The sequence below is a fragment of the Anopheles marshallii genome, chromosome 2, assembly GCF_943734725.1.
Source record: "Anopheles marshallii chromosome 2, idAnoMarsDA_429_01, whole genome shotgun sequence".
Lineage (NCBI taxonomy): Eukaryota > Metazoa > Arthropoda > Insecta > Diptera > Culicidae > Anopheles > Anopheles marshallii.
In genome coordinates this window covers 25,310,339-25,326,205 of record NC_071326.1, presented here as the reverse complement: position 1 = coordinate 25,326,205, position 15,867 = coordinate 25,310,339, and the positions used below count along the sequence as shown (strand labels likewise).

General features: G+C 46.6%; 1 protein-coding gene across 1 annotated transcript in view; it reads left to right on the top strand.

Moving 5' to 3' along the window:
* LOC128719189 (uncharacterized) overlaps positions 1-15,256 on the top strand; it is a 115,207-nt gene extending 99,951 nt beyond the window's left edge. The window contains exons 13-23 of the mRNA XM_053812811.1: positions 9,430-9,519; positions 9,608-9,803; positions 10,183-10,548; positions 11,105-12,193; positions 12,553-12,728; positions 13,505-13,621; positions 13,856-14,345; positions 14,506-14,614; positions 14,706-14,838; positions 14,917-15,015; positions 15,091-15,256. Coding sequence (XP_053668786.1) covers positions 9,430-9,519; positions 9,608-9,803; positions 10,183-10,548; positions 11,105-12,193; positions 12,553-12,728; positions 13,505-13,621; positions 13,856-14,345; positions 14,506-14,614; positions 14,706-14,838; positions 14,917-15,015; positions 15,091-15,256 — 3,031 coding nt within the window. The remainder of the gene's footprint in view (positions 1-9,429; positions 9,520-9,607; positions 9,804-10,182; positions 10,549-11,104; positions 12,194-12,552; positions 12,729-13,504; positions 13,622-13,855; positions 14,346-14,505; positions 14,615-14,705; positions 14,839-14,916; positions 15,016-15,090) is intronic.
* The last annotated feature ends 611 nt before the right edge of the window (positions 15,257-15,867 follow it).

The window sequence follows — 15,867 nt, the reverse complement described above, 5'->3', positions numbered from 1 at the left end:
CTGACCGATCACGGTCAGCAATTTTAACGTCGTTCGATTACGACTGGCAAATAGCTTAGGGTGCATTTGTTGCGGTGGCGACATCCCCGCCCCCGTAATTCCTCGTAGAGGTGTTACAATGCAAACTCTTCTGATGTTCTGAATGGGGGAGGACTCTGCGTATGGGTTAACATTTTATATATGATATAGCCTATTGAAAGCGATAGGCTGCAGGTGGCGATCGATGAGACAATAATCAAGGGTACAATAAAAGTCTGTCTCATTCCTTTGTCATGCTCTTTTTCGGGATCTGGAATAATTTTGTTTAGGGGTTTGAAATAGTTGCCGTATAACTCGTCCTTAATTACCAGTGTTGGTTGTATTTATATTTTGGGCGTTTGGATCTTGCAATCTTGCGTTAATAGTATTATTCCAACATTGCAAGTTGGGTGAGTGAGTGTCTCATTACATTTTATGAAAATTTCGCTTGTGTTTGTTGTAAAAAAGAGGAATTTGTTTGATTGTTTGAGTTTCACAAACTCAATGATTTCTGTCTCGGTTTGCCTAACGCTACAGGTCTGATCATTATTTTCATGGAGAAATACTGACGCAACACAGTCTGGTTTTCTTTGAATGATCGTTTCGGTAGTTACGTAGTGGGTATCATTTAGTTTACTTGTTTCTTTGGGATAGAGGAAATTATTTTCATTTATCGCTATAACTTTCTGGGTTGTGTCTATAGTGATGAGTTTTTTCAAATCTGGTATCGGAATGATGTTAAACATTTCAAACTGTTGCTTGAGAATTATTGAGTTTTTGATCAGCAAAATTATTTCTCCATTTTCTATTTTCTTGCCGGCTATCTGAGGCCTGTCCAAGACGATGTGATCCTTTGATATCCTCTCATTTATTTTACGCACTATATGTTCCTCATCACTGATGCCAAAGGGGATTGTCTCTATGGCGTTATATTTGTTTATGATTTCTTGTACTAACGTAACCGTTAGCATTATTGTTTCTTGGGTGAACTTTGTTAACGCGTCTCTTTTGTTAATGCTAAACTGTTTCTTTAGTTCGTCCAAACCGTTATTAAGTCCGTTTAATCTCACATGGAGTTCGTTCGTCATTTGGTCATGTTGTTTGTTTGCGCGTGCCAATTCTTCTGACACATGAATAATTTTTTCATCCTCGGAGGTTCTTAGGAGAGCTAGCTGCTCATCCACGTCATCTCCTCCGAATAGCAAGTCTTTCAAGAAACCGAAAATTCCATTGGATCGCTTCGTTCTTGATCGAAACGAATCTCTAATCAGCTGAATCGCATAACTGCATTCACGCTGGAGTGTGTTTCTTAGGGCAGTGAGTTTTGGATCGGTGTTATTGATCGATTCAAAGGCCACATGGAGATTTTTCTCGATTAGTACAATCGTGTTCGTATCGTTGTCTGGAAATGTCTGCGTGTGAAATTTCGTTTCCCATATTCCTTTTTGTAGAAATAGTGACCCGATGAGGTCGAAAAATATGCCTGCTTCGGGTATTGGTACAATTGATAGACTAACTGTAGTGCCGAGAACGCATAGTGTTGTAATTAATTTGAGAGCTTCCATTTTACCGCCCTTATTTTTTGTTTGGATCGTTTTGCTTGTCCTTGGGTTACAAATTCGGCTGTTTTCCTTTTGATTTGTTCAGTATCTCTAGTTCTTACTTGTCCCCAATTTAGGAATCCGTTAGCCCTTGTTCTTTTTTCTTTTACGTCCAATACGGCCAGTTTTACAGCAGGTTTAGTTAGTTCGTAGTCACCTACCCTTACACGTGCGGATCGAGTGTGTCCGTCTTTATCTTGAATTATGTCACAGATTACGCCCTTTTTCCACTTTCCTTTCTTTTGATCATCAGGGAAGGTCACTATGTCGCCCACTGCAAGAGGTTTAGTAGGATTTGTCCACTTTTCCCGTACTGCGAGTTTAGGTAGATATTCATTGATCCATCGTGTCCAATACTCTTGTGTTATTGCTTGAGCCTTCTCCCAGTTGGCACGCGATGCTTTAGAGGAGTCCGAAATGTTGGGTTCAGCTTCCCCGGAACATCCTATCAAGAAGTGCGCAGGCGTTAAGGGTTCGTCTTCTTCTATATTCAAGGGTATATGAGTCAGGGGCCTATTATTTGTGATAAATTCTATCTCTGTTAGAACTGTTCTAAGTACGTCTTCTTTATAATTTTCCGTTAAGGGTAGCAAACTTTTAATTTCGCCTACCATTCTTTCCCATGCACCACCGAAGTGAGGCGCGTTGGGAGGATTAAAAATCCAGTCGATACCTTCCGAGGCGAATCTTTCTCGGAGGCGTCTTAATTCATTATCGGCACCAACAAAGTTGGTGCCGTTATCGCTATACAGACAGGAAATTTTTCCTCTTCTATGCTGCATGTTTTTAAGGCACATTATAAAGGTGTCTGTACTCATATCCGAGGCGATCTCAATGTGGATAGCCCTGGTGGTTAGGCATGTAAAAAGCACTCCCCATCTTTTTTCTACGCGTCTCCCTATGACAACGGTAAGAGGTCCGAAATAGTCGACGCCTGTGTGCGTGAATGGTTTTTTCCTTGCAGCGGTCCGGCACTCCGGTAGTGGTGCCATTAGTGGAGGAGTCGGTTTGGCGCGTTCGTTCTTGCAGTGTTGGCAATTGCTAACTATGTGTTTAAATGCGGTTCTTAGGTCTACCACCCAGAACCTTTGCCTTATGGCTACCATTGCTGATTCTGATTTCTGGTGGTAGTATTTTTCGTGATAATAAACTAGTATGAGTTTTGTCACGTGATGATTCTTTGGGAGGATGATCGGATATTTTGCATCATACTGAAGGTATCGTACGTGCTCTAATCTTCCTCTTGAACGCATGATACCTTCGTTGTCAATCGTTGGACAAAGTCCACGTATTGGACTGCTCTGGCTTACTGGGTTTTTTAACTCGAGGTTTAGCATTTCTGATGGGTATGCTTCGCATTGTGCTTTTTTTATCAGGTATTGCTCGGCTTTATCCAAGGTAGCCTTGCTAATGAAGGCGGAGAATGGTGTTTTGTTTGATTTGCTTTTGAGCCACTCCATGTATTTTATGCCTATTGCAAGCGATCTTTTTAGTCGTATCCAATTAGAGCACCAGTCGGTAGTAATGGCGCTCCAATCTGTCCTCACTATAGTTGTGTGAGTCAACACAGGTTTAACTTCTTCGAATGTGGTATGTAATATCTGAGTTTGAGTCGATATTTCGTGATTTTTTAAAAATCGTGGACCCGTTAACCATTTTGATTTTCCTGTAACGACTTTGGTTGCTTCATCCGCGGGATTGTTCTCGGAAGCAACCCAGTTCCATTGTCCGGCGTTAGTAGATTCTAAAATTTCTCCGACTCTAACGGCCACGAACTGTTTGTAGTTTCGTGCGTCAGAATTTAACCACGCTAAGACCGTTTTGGAGTCAGTCCAAAAATAGTCCTTTGTGGTCCTAATTCTCATTTGTTGTTTCACAGTCTCGGCGAGTCTGACTCCGAGTACTGCACCTTGGAGCTCTAGTTTTGGGATTGAAAGCGGTTTAATAGGCGCTACTCTTGTTTTTGCGGCAACTATGTTAACGTCAATACCTGTTTTGTTTATGGTCCTTAGGTATACGACTGCTGCAAACGCCTTTTCTGAGGCGTCTGTGAAAACGTGTAATTCTCTTCTTTCGATTCCTGTGGCTTTGGAGTAGCATCTAGGAATGTTGATGCTTTCGACAACCTTGATTCTATCCATCCATTGTTTCCATTGTAATTTGACGCTGGCTGGCACTTCGCTGTCCCAGTCATGACTTGTTTTCCACAATTCTTGCAGTATAATTTTCGCCTTCATTATGTAGTTTGCAACGAGCCCAAGAGGGTCGTATATGCGCATAATATATGAAAGCATTTCCCTTTTTGAGAGTTTTGGGGATGAAAAGTCTTTTAATTTGTATCGTAAGAAGTCATCGTGTTTATCCCAGTAAAGTCCTAAGACTTTTTCAAAATTTTGCTCCTTATTGTTGATCGGGAAGAGTGCGTTCTGTGTTGTTCTATCTTCTGGAATACTATCCACTACTTGTTGAGAATTCGATATAATGTTCCTCATAAAAAAGTGGGCTTTATCATGAATGAGGCATACTTCTTTTAGGGTTTTAATTGCGTCTTCTGTGGTGTCGAAACTGTCCAAGTAATCATCGACATAGTGATTGTTGATTATTGCGTTTGTAGCATCAGGGTATTTTTCCTTAAAGGTTAGTGCGTTATGGTTCTTTACGTATTGTGCGCATGCCGGGGAGCAAGTTGCTCCAAATGTCATTACGTTCATCACATAGACAACTGGGGTGTCGCTTGGAGAGTTTCTGAATAGGAATCTTTGCGCGCATTGATCTTCATTGCGAATCCGCACCTGATGGAACATCTCCTTTATGTCCCCTGAACAGGCTACCGGAAATTCTCTAAAACGTATTAGGACGCCCAAGAGAGATGATGTAGCGTCTGGGCCAGCTAATAATTTTGAATTCAAGGATATACCTTGGTTTTTTGCTGCGGCATCGAATACTAGCCTTGGTTTGGGTATCGGCTTGTTATGATTAATTACGACAAAATGTGGTATATAGTTTATTTTACCACTGGTATCTAACAGCTCGTAGGGAGTGGCCTTGCGGGCGTATCCCTTTTTGACGTAGTCCGCTATTTGCTCGCAGTACCACTCTTTTAACTTTTTATCTTCAGCTATTTTTCTTTCTTGACCTTTTAGCCTCCTCAAAGCTTGATCATAACTATTTGGAAGCAAAGTGTTCGGGTCCTTCCATAGGAGGCCTATTTCATATTGCTCTCCGTTGTATTTTAACGAGTCTGCCATTAATTTGGTGGCAAGCTCGTCATTCTTTGAGCCGGATGGGTGGTTAGTTGCTCTTACCCCAAACTCCTCTGTAGAGAAGAACCCCTTCATGAGGTCTCTGAGCGATTTTTCCTCTTCTTCCTTCTTTTCTACCACGGTAAAAAGATGGTGATTCTTTGATTCGCAATTTTCACCAGTTTTGCCAAATACGACCCATCCCAGTCGCGTTAGATATGCTACGGGATTATCTGGTCCACCAGTACGACACTGCATCGCCTGAGTATAGTAGGCGTGTGGTAATCCAAGTAGGAGCGTTGGTGTGGCACAATTGTAACTTTCAATGGCAGCTCCTTTTAGATGTCCAAATCTATTCTTTAGTACGGCTGCGTTGATGCTTTGCTTCGGAAGATCTAATTCTCTTACTGAGCGCACGTTTTTGATATCTAGCAGTCTTCCATTAGTCCCTTGGATTTGAAGGGCTATGGTCACGCTTTTATCTTCGACTTGGTAATGTCCATTTGTCCAAGCGAGTGATAGCGGTTTTATTGGTCCCTGCGCGTTCAAACGAAGACGGATCTCTTCAGATATTAAACTGGTAGAGGATCCCGGATCAATGAAAGCATATGTTCTTACTGAGTTATTTCCATTGTACAAGGTAACAGGGATTATTTGAAAAAGGTATTCTGCCGAGTGGTGGTGGTAGTTCAAACGATTTGGGCCAGGGGCAGCAAATCTGTTATTATGCAATATCGTGTTATGCCTTCGCCCACATCCCGCAATTGTGCATTGTGGAGCTAGGCGGCACCTTTCTGCGGTGTGGTTCATGTACTTGCAACAGTTTGTGCAGATTCTCTTTCTGGTGAGGATTCTCCATCTCTCGTCTATGGGACTGTTTATCAGCTGTCTACAAGAGGTGGTTTCGTGCGCTCTATTGCAGACAAGACAAGAATTCTCTCTGAATGGTCTGACCACAGAGTGATGAGAGTTATGGTTGCTTTGTTTGTCATACTTATTTTCCGTTGTTATTAGCGCTGCCGCTAGATCCTCAGATGTTTTAAGAAATTCCGAAAGGTCCCTTAACGTTTTTAGTTTCCCTGGGGTTTTAAGGGTATCTATGATCCACTTGTTTTTAATATTCGAAGGTAGTTTTCCCGTTAGGTCCTTTATCAGTCTCTGGTCGTTTAAGTATCCCTCATGTTTGAGAATGGTCATATTGTCGACCATGTTGTGGAGGGCGTTAGTGAAATCAATGACTGTGGACGGCTGTTCCATTGTCACTTGTTTCACCTTCAATAGATCCCTAAGGAGAGCCGAATATATTTGGTCCGGGTTACCAAAAAGCTTCTCTAGGCGCTGTAGGATCAGATCAACATTTTCAGGGTTTATTAGTAAACCTTCGACAGCTCTAAGAGCGTCGCCCCTTAAATATTTCTGTAACCTGTTTATATTTTCAAGGTTGGAAAATTGGCCGGCCTTTGTCGTTTCAGCGAAGGTAGTCTTAAACCTTGGCCATATTTTATGGTTACCATCAAATACGGGAAGCTCGATAAGGCTTTTTTTTGATGAATTCGTCCAGGCCTTAACCATCGAGCTGATACTTTCTGTCAGCTGTCTTATGTCGTCTTGTGAGTCGCTGCGGTCTTGTGTTTCTATCGTCTGTTCGTGCTCCAGCGTTTGTCGTAGTTTTTCTATTTCCTTATCAGCCTCAGTTCTCCTTTTCAATTCCCTGTCTCTTTCATCCTTAAACTCCTTTAAGAGTTTTTCTGCGTCCTTTAACGCTTGTCTCGTGCGATCCCTTTCTAATTCCCCCTCCTTACATTTTGGGCACTGATAATTTTTTTGGCTGGTTTTTATCCCTAAGCAAGTGATGTGAAACCATCGGTCGCACAATACACATCCTACCATCTTTGCCTTTTCGTCTGGGTCACTGCAAAGCTTGCAGTGACCGTTAGGATTATTTTTATATTCCATTTTACTCACTTTGAATTTGTAGATACTTTGTGAGTGGTTCCTGGACAGCGCGTCCACGGGGAAGTCTTCCACTTCAGTTGTTGATTCTTCACGACGCGATGCAGGCTGGGCCGTCCGCCCACCTATTTGTCGTTTACTGCTTTCTCACACGTATCGCCCTGAGCGGTCCACTCACGTGGATAGCTCCTCACTATCGGCTGTTCTTCACAATGTACGTTGAGCCGTTTGCTCTGCCTCGTCCGCCTGATGCAGGTTGAGCCGTCCGCTCACCTGGGCTGCCCGCTTCAGGTTGAGCCGTTCGCTCTACCTCGTCCGCCTGATGCAAGTTGAGCCGTCCGCTCACCTGGGCTGGCCGCTTCAGGTTGAGCCGTCCGCTCTACCTCGTCCGCCTGATGCAGGTTGAGCCGTCCGCTCTACCTTGTCCACCTGATGCAGGTTGAGCCGTCCGCTCACCTTTGCGCCTCACGTGAGCTGCTCTCTCACTACTGGTTCGTTTTGTTTACCGCCTCTGCAGTCCTCTAACGCCGTCGTCTCGGTGTTATTATGCCGCCGTTGCGGTTTTATTATGCCGCCGTTGCGGTCTTATTGTGCCGTCGTTGCGGTCTTATGGTGCCGTCTTTGCGGTCTTATGGTGCCGTCTTTGCGGTCTTATGGTGCCGTCTTTGCGGTCTTATGGTATTGATACCGGAATTTTACTGGATCACACATGAACTGTTTGGCTGAACGCGAATCTTTGTGACACTTTCACGGTAACGTGTTGCACTTTTCACGCGGTCCTTAGATTCACTGATCGCTGAAATTCGGTTTTCTGAACTTTGCACTGCGGTCACACTTTTACGGTTACGCGTTGTACTTTGTCGGGCCGTTCGTCCATTCTTCAATTTGCGTAGAAGTTGGCTCTAGAACTGTGAACGTACTTTATTTACCAAATCGCGTGGAAGTTGGTTTTAGAACTTATGGGTATGGTCGCACTTTCGCGGTTACGCGTTATACTTTTCGCGGGAAGTCGGTTGGCAGAACTTAGTGCTGCGGTCGCACATTCGCGGTTGCGTGTTGCACTTTGTCGGGCCGTAAATTTAACTAATCACGTAAAATCGGTTGGCTGAACTTAGCACTGCAGTCACACTTTCACGGTTACGCGTTGTACTTCGTCGGGCCGACCGAGATGAGTCACTTCACCAAACTGGCGTAGAACTTAGGCCAAGGAAACGAGCCAGGGAGAGTTTGATCTTCCTCTCTGGAGCCACCATTTGTTGCGTGCGCGAAGCTAACCTCGCGGCGCTTTTCTCTAGACAGGCGCAGGTCACGCCGACTAGAGATCAATAAGTTCTGACTCGTTTTCGTTTGGGTTGAAATGCCTCCGTTTATTTCATAGCTTATGGGTTTTATACCTAATTATTGCTGACCGATCGCGGTCAGCAATTTTACACATAAGTTTCTTACATCCTATTGTCGCGCCTGCCTTCGTATTTGCTTATATCTAATTACAGTGCCTTTGGGGCACCTAGCAACATATCGCTTTTTCCACCTTTAGTGCTGACCGATCACGGTCAGCAATTTTAACGTCGTTCGATTACGACTGGCAAATAGCTTAGGGTGCATTTGTTGCGGTGGCGACACCGGTTGTCCATCATAGCCGATAGCGTACTGCTGACGCTCGGCGGTACCGGCGGAGCATATGGAGTTAAATCGGCCCCCGGTCCGGTTGACATCAATTGCCGTTTACGGTGGGCTAGTCAAGAAAATGACGGAGGGGCTTCGTTCCGTTTTTTTTTTTTGCATTATACTCTCTTTTTCTTTTTTCGGACAGTTTCCCCCGCCGCACTACACGCCAGGGGAAAGGGCAACTTGACAACAAGGCGCGGTATGTGCCACATTTACACGATTTCCGAACTGTGCCGTGCACAACTTTCTTATCGCCAAAGAAGCCAACCGGTGAACAGCGGCAGTTGGAGCTGATGTGCGAGCACAGGCTGCAACGCAAAACGGGGACGACAATGCGAAACAATGCGTGAATAAAGCGTGTACCAGATTGGGATGCTTTTGGTGAAAACATTTGTCTCATCTCGTTAAATGTGACCCAAAACAGTCGATTATTGAGGCATTTTATCGGGCAGCAAGTGAAATTTGAACTGCTTTGTTGCCTGAAAGTATGCAATCGGTAAAACAACGCATTCCTATTAGGAAGCCTCGCAAGCTTATGTTGATTTATTGTTCTTGTTAGCAAGAACTACCCCAGGGATTGTACGGATTTTGTGTTGAAAGCTGATGTTTAACGTTGAATGGGAAATTGGGATCAAACCGAAGCTGGTATGGGGTGGAAAACCCAGACTGGATTTGTGCCAAAACCGAAAAAGAAAATGATTTAGTATGTGTTCTGTACACTTCCATGGAATTTGCTTTAGAACGAACCATAACGCTGGCAACACACATAAAAGGGGGATCTAAAGGGAAATTGGAATTCATATTTTCGACACAAGCAAAAGTTTCTGGTAAAGATCCAAATTTCTATTAAGAATGAACTTTCGATTGTTGTTTCTAAAGAAGATCGCTACTGTTCCAATCTCATCAAGAACAATCTCGTTCCATTTTTTTGTTCTTCTCATCAACAGAATATCCGGTCAGTCATGGTTGCAACTTCAGCAGCAAAAGTTACGCGCCCGCCGGGAACAGCAGCGGCGAGAACATTCGAATAGTTTTAGGTAGGTAAAATGCTGGAAAGCCGGCAAAACAGCCAAGCAAACACAGGACCAATGGAGGGTAAATAAAACCACAAATTTTCCATCTCAGTTACAACTATGGCAGTCCGGCATTCCCGACCGGCGAAAACGTCTACAACACAACGCACCGACGCAGCCAGACGCTGTCGCCGGTACGGAACGAGCGGAACTATCACACGCTTACGACCACCCGGACCCACTCGACGGAACGGCCGTTCGTGGCGGTACAGCGAGCTCACGAAAACGCGAAGCTCCAGACAATTGGGGTGAGTACCGTTGTGAGGGGGGTTTTGTGGGCTGATGGAAATCTGCCAGCTTTGGGTTTGAAAATTCTAAATTGTATGCCAGCTTCAAGGAAAACACACATTCGCACCGTTCCGTTTCGGTTCGAATGTGTGTGTGTGTTTTAGTAGCACCAGTTTCGTGAGTGTGGTTGCCCCGTGCACTTGCTCACTTAGCGGTCTGATGGCTTGCCACCTTTGGAGATGAAGTATTTCTGTTTGGATTGCATTTCAATGCACATTAGCTGTCTTGAGTTATGATTTTTGTTTTGATTCAACCATAATATTTTATCCATCCCATGTATGCTCGAACTCGTAACCACAAAACACTCTGCACCCCCACCCCAACGCACGGTATGCTCAGAATGCACCGCTCTCCATTTTGAATGCCTCACCGCACGGTCACATTGCACAAGCACAAACAGCCTCCTCACCATCGCCGTCGTCCACGCACAGGACGGTATCGTCCCCGGCACCGTCCACGGGCACCTCGGTCACGATCACCAACCAGCACCATCATCAGACGGTCAACGGAAGCAGCAGTGCCACCGGCAGCCCGGTCAATGGGCAGGCACATGCGACACCACAACAGCATCGGCACATCAACGGCAATGGCGTGCACTATCAGCAGCAGCAGCAGCTGAACAACAGCAGCCTGAACGGTAGCAGTGGACTGTTGTCCCTTGCCGAACAGGACCATTCGACTCCGAAACACGGACAGGTTCGATTGGTAGGTTTGCTAGAATTTTGACAGCTCCGAAGCCGAACTCCACTCTACGTAACTGCTCCAACTCCACCCGCTAACATCTATCAGCGTCCTTCCGGTGTGGTTCTTTTCTCGACGATTGCCTACTTCGATCGTTGCTAGCGCTGTGCCAATGGTAGCACGTACCTCTACCGATATCTACCGATCTTCTGTACCTGTTGGATCTTACTTTACTCCTATTATTCTACTCTAACCACTCCTTTCATCTTCCATGTTCCATTTACGTTAACACACTTTCATGTTTTTCCTTTTTGTTTCGTGTTTAAATGTGTGTATCAAAACTAACAATTTGTGTTTTGTGCTTTGGTTTGAATACTAAACCCATGTTGTGTGCTTTAGTTAGTGTTTCCCTTCTTCCTTACCATTTCTAATCCTCGGAAATTTCCTCCAAAAAAACAAAATATCGCCACACCAAACTCATTGACTCATTTACCCATGATCGCCATTTTGTTTTTTTTTGTTTTTTTTTCTCTCTCTTCCTTTCTTCGGTGTTTCCCCTCCGTTGCGCTACGGTCTGTAGGAGTCCGAACAGATAATATTCAGTAACATACACAGTCTGAATAATCTCGATAACTGCGAAAAGCTCAATAACCTGCTAAACGAAATAACCAACAGTGCGGCGGTGGTGGCATCCGTTGCAACCTCACCGGAACCGCAGTCCACAGGGGCCGGGACCGCTGCAAGCGGAGGCCCAGCATGCATTAGCCCTAACATTACTACTGCCAGTGTCACTACCAACAGCTCGTCTTCTTCCTCCATGTCCACTAGCAATCATAGTGCAAGCCTCATTAATAATCACACCCATCATCTAATCGACTCGTACCATGACCATCAATACCGTCACCGAAATGGGCACAAACCGCCGACCGGCGAACAGGAACCGATGGAACTGTCCTCGCCCGATGGTAGCGTTGATGAGAAACCGCTCGCCCAAACGGGCGCCACCGTCGTGAATGGTGAGCGACGAAATGGTCACGACACGACGCCCCTCACTGTGATCGGCCATGGGCAGCTAGCGCTGGATAAGCTGCTCGCCTCACTAGCGCTCGAGAGTGACGTTACGGAAGAGCATTTGGCCAAGATTGAGGGGCGCACCAACACGACCGGGTGCTATGCGGAACAGCGGCCCACGGTCGACTTTCATCCCTCGAGCGAACTGTCGGACGTGCTGGCCAACCTGGCCGCGTACGATCTGACCGAAATGCAGCGCAATGGTAACCTGTACCACCAGCAGCCGTCGGTTGATACCGCGAACGGCAACTATCGGCTGTATCCGGCCCACGGGTTCGAGCTGGTGAACGGGTACACACTAAGCAATGGGCACCACCACCTACCCGGGCAACTTCAGCGCAGTACCAGCCGAGGTAGCAACGATGCAACCGTTGCACAACAGTCGCACCAGCACCAGCAGTCGCAGAACAGCTCTCCGAACATACAGCAGCAGCAGCAGCAGCAGCAACTACCACCGCATCACCATCACAATCATCCCCATCATCCGTTACTAATGAATAACCATGTGCGACGCATTGCTTCCGAAACCGACAGTACCATCTCATCCATTTCGCCTAGCTTATCCGAACGCAGCAATGCGATCTCTTGGTGCGATCAGGTAACGTTCAACATGCTCTCCACTCTGTCACTCCACTATACCTTACAGCCTTCAACGACTGCGAGATGTGTTTATCGAATCGAGTCTCTCACTCACTCTCACTCACTCTCACTACCGCTTCCCATCATGATCATCTTGCCCGTAGGTGCATGCTTTCAATGTTGTACCTGCTGTGTGAGGACACCTGACATCATCACACAAAGCTCACTAATTTAGTGTTTAACAGCCGCACCCGGCTCCAATTACTAGCCGATAAGGTTTACGAACGGGAACGGAAACAATCCCCAACCGCTGTTGGGAAGTGTGGATGTGCCTTACTAACGTGTGTCTTTTCGTGACTCTTTCCGCTCTGGTTGCAGGCACGTGAAGAATCGTTCTCATCGTACCGCTCGGAAACGGAACCGGACAACTCACCGATGGGTGGATCGCCGCGCCCAGAAACGCCGGCCTTCCCGGTAACGCCACGCACACCGTACGGGCTGAGCAACGGTACCTCCAGTCCCGCTCTTCCACCCAAGAGTCCGACATCACAACGGTAAGTGTGTGTGTGTGTTTTTCTTCCCACCGAGATCGCTGGAGCCTACCGGGAGTCATACTACAGATTCCACGACCACGACTCACACCCTTCACACGTTTTCTTCCCCATTCTTTTCACAACCTGAACTGAACATCTCTGTGGGATGTCGGGGGTTTTTTGTTTTCCCCCTCCCCGGTCTGTGGGCTTTTCCAGAAGATATAACTCCGCTTGGTCGCTACGAAGCCAGAAATCCAGCGTTTCAACTTACGACGTGAGGTTAGCCATTCGCTCCAACCATTTTCTGCTGCACTCTCGTAGAATATTTTGGTTTCTTTTTTTGCTGTTGTGCCCACGGGTCGTTAGTTGTGTTTGTGTGCACCCTGTTGGCGTTTCATGGCGGAATAGTTCACAGTTCCACTCAAGCGAAACACTTGCAATAACGCTAACATTCTAGTGCGGGGCATGACTAAATCTCTCCACTGCTGCTTTCGTGGAGAATTCTTCGATTCTTCTTGCTAACATGGTAGTGCGGGGCATGGCTAAATCACTCACAACTACATCACATCCCCACCGACTAATCTGTGGGTGGATACGATGGGTGTGTTTTTTGGCGTATTGGATCGATGCCAGCATCACTGCTAACACGGGTCGCGAGCACAAAAAACAACACCCAATAACACGCTCACCATACATGATACGCAAGCATGATCGGTAGTCGCAGATAGATTGGTGCCACTTCCACGTTAATCTCTCTTCCTTTGGATTCCTTTCGACTGCAAACTCCAACCCGACAGCAGAAAAAATGTGCTATACAAACAGCTCGAAAAGCTTGCGCTTGCGAAAGCATCCCTGTTTCAGTGCGTTGCACCGGTCCTTGAGAAACGGGCACAGGGATGTACGTTTTACTATGAGTGAGTAGAAGTCACTGTAGCAGGATCGTGTGCCTCCGTAACCTAACTCCTAACAAGTGATCTTTGCACTCTAAAGCACATGCCTAACCCAATGTAACTCCCCGATCTGTGTCTTGTTTTGCCAATGTTGTATCGTCGTACCTGCGGGAATCCGTTGCATGATTTGTACCACACAGAACAAGCAATCCTTCCGAACATCGGCACTAATGCATCTTTTGCTCAACACGCTTACAGCAAGGACCTGTTCAGTGGCAACCAGCGGGCGCAAGAGATCATCAACCAGAACGAAACACTGTCCTGCTACACATCGCGCCGCAATTCAACCACCTCGAACTCCAACAGCGAACCGCAGGAGGTGGCACCACAGTTCGTGAAGTTTGCCCGCGACTCCTCCAAGTACTGGTACAAGCCGAACATCAGCCGGGAGGAGGCGATCGCACTGCTGCGCAACGCGCCACCCGGTACGTTCATCGTGCGCGATTCGACCACGTTCGCGAACGCGTACGGGCTGGTGGTGAAGGTGAACCAACCACCGCCCGGTGTACAGTACACCGGACCGAACAGTGAGGAGCTGGTGCGACACTTCCTGGTGGAACCGACGATCCGGGGCGTCCGGTTGAAGGGCTGTGCGAACGAGCCCGTCTTCACCTCACTGTCTGCGCTGGTGTATCAGCATTCGATTACTACGCTAGCCTTACCGTGCCGGTTGATCATCCCCGATATGGTAAGTGTCAGTCATACAAGGTTATTGGGTGGAAATACAGCGGCACGGTGCGTAACCAAAATGCCCCCGCAAGTATGCAATCCACACGGCAACAGTGAGCTTTGTATGGGTTTAGCGATACTAAGAAACCGTTCGTCATGGTTTTATTCGCGTTTTACAGGACCTTCAACAGTTGGAGAATCAAACACCGGCGCAACAGCAGTTGCTACAGCAAGGTGCTGCCTGTAACGTGCTATATTTGTTCACCTGCGATACAGAGTCACTCACCGGTGAGTACGATCCGAACGTCCGAGCCTTTTCTTGTTCGAAGCAATCCAAACACTGTACTAAACACTGCTCTCCCTCCTTTTTGCTGTACAGGACCACAAGCAATAAGGAAGGCAGTCAGCTCGTTGCTTGCGCTACGACCCCTGCCGAAACCAACGCAAGTGCACTTCAAGGCCTCACTGCAGGGAATCACACTGACCGACAATACGCGACAGTTGTTCTTCAGGTGGGTATCGTTTAAGCGCAAACCTCGGTCCCTTTCGTACCGTGATCAGCTAACAGTTGTATGCTTCTCATTCGACAGACGCCACTACCCATCGAACAATGTGTCATTCTGCGCACTCGATCCGGACGATCGTCGATGGAGCATTCAGTCGACTACGGGAGATATTCCCGCTTCAAAGTAAGCATAACCTCCAGCGCGATACCGTTTACGTGCAAAGCAATTTTGCTAACGTCTGTTTGTTTCTCGCTGTAGACGTATGTTCGCGTTCGTTGCGAAGCGGTCGCCCTCGTCGGCGGACAACCAGTGTCATGTGTTCTGCGAGCTGGAACCAACGCAACCGGCGGCGGCCATCATGCAGTTCGCCAACAAGGTGCTGACCGGTACCAGCCAGCAGCCAGCAGTTACCAGAGCAATCTAGTAGTAGGCCCGAGATTCAGCTGAAACAAACAAAAAAAACGCGTAGTAATAGCACGCATACTCCGTCAAACACACACTCTCTTTCTCTCCCTCTGACATACACACCCGCACAAGCGTAAACAAGCAATAACAAATGCGACAAAAGGAAGAGTAAATTTTACTAATAAAACAAAACGAAAATATACAGTGCATTATTAAGCAAAAGCGCAAAAGAAAGCAGGGCGTAAACGATTTTAACACGCACAGCACCGCAATATGCACAAATGCAATTGAATGCAGAAAGCAAGAGGATACTAAAATACTTAATCGGGTGTTAACCGATGGTGCCGGAGATAGCGCCCCGGATGGTGGATCGGCATCGATCGGCCAAGGGCTGCTGTACTGTGCGCCATCCTGTTTTCGCCAGCAAGCAACCGCCAACTACCATACTTTATATTCGTGTAATTGTGTAATTATTACTTACTATAATTTAGCCATACCGTAGACGCGCCGAGGGGTTGGCAACAGCCCGACGCGTGTAACCCCTAGTTTCGTCGTGCATGTGTTACAAAGGAAGCAACGAACACTAACATACGTTCTGTCTGTACGCGAATTTGTAGTGGAACGCACTAC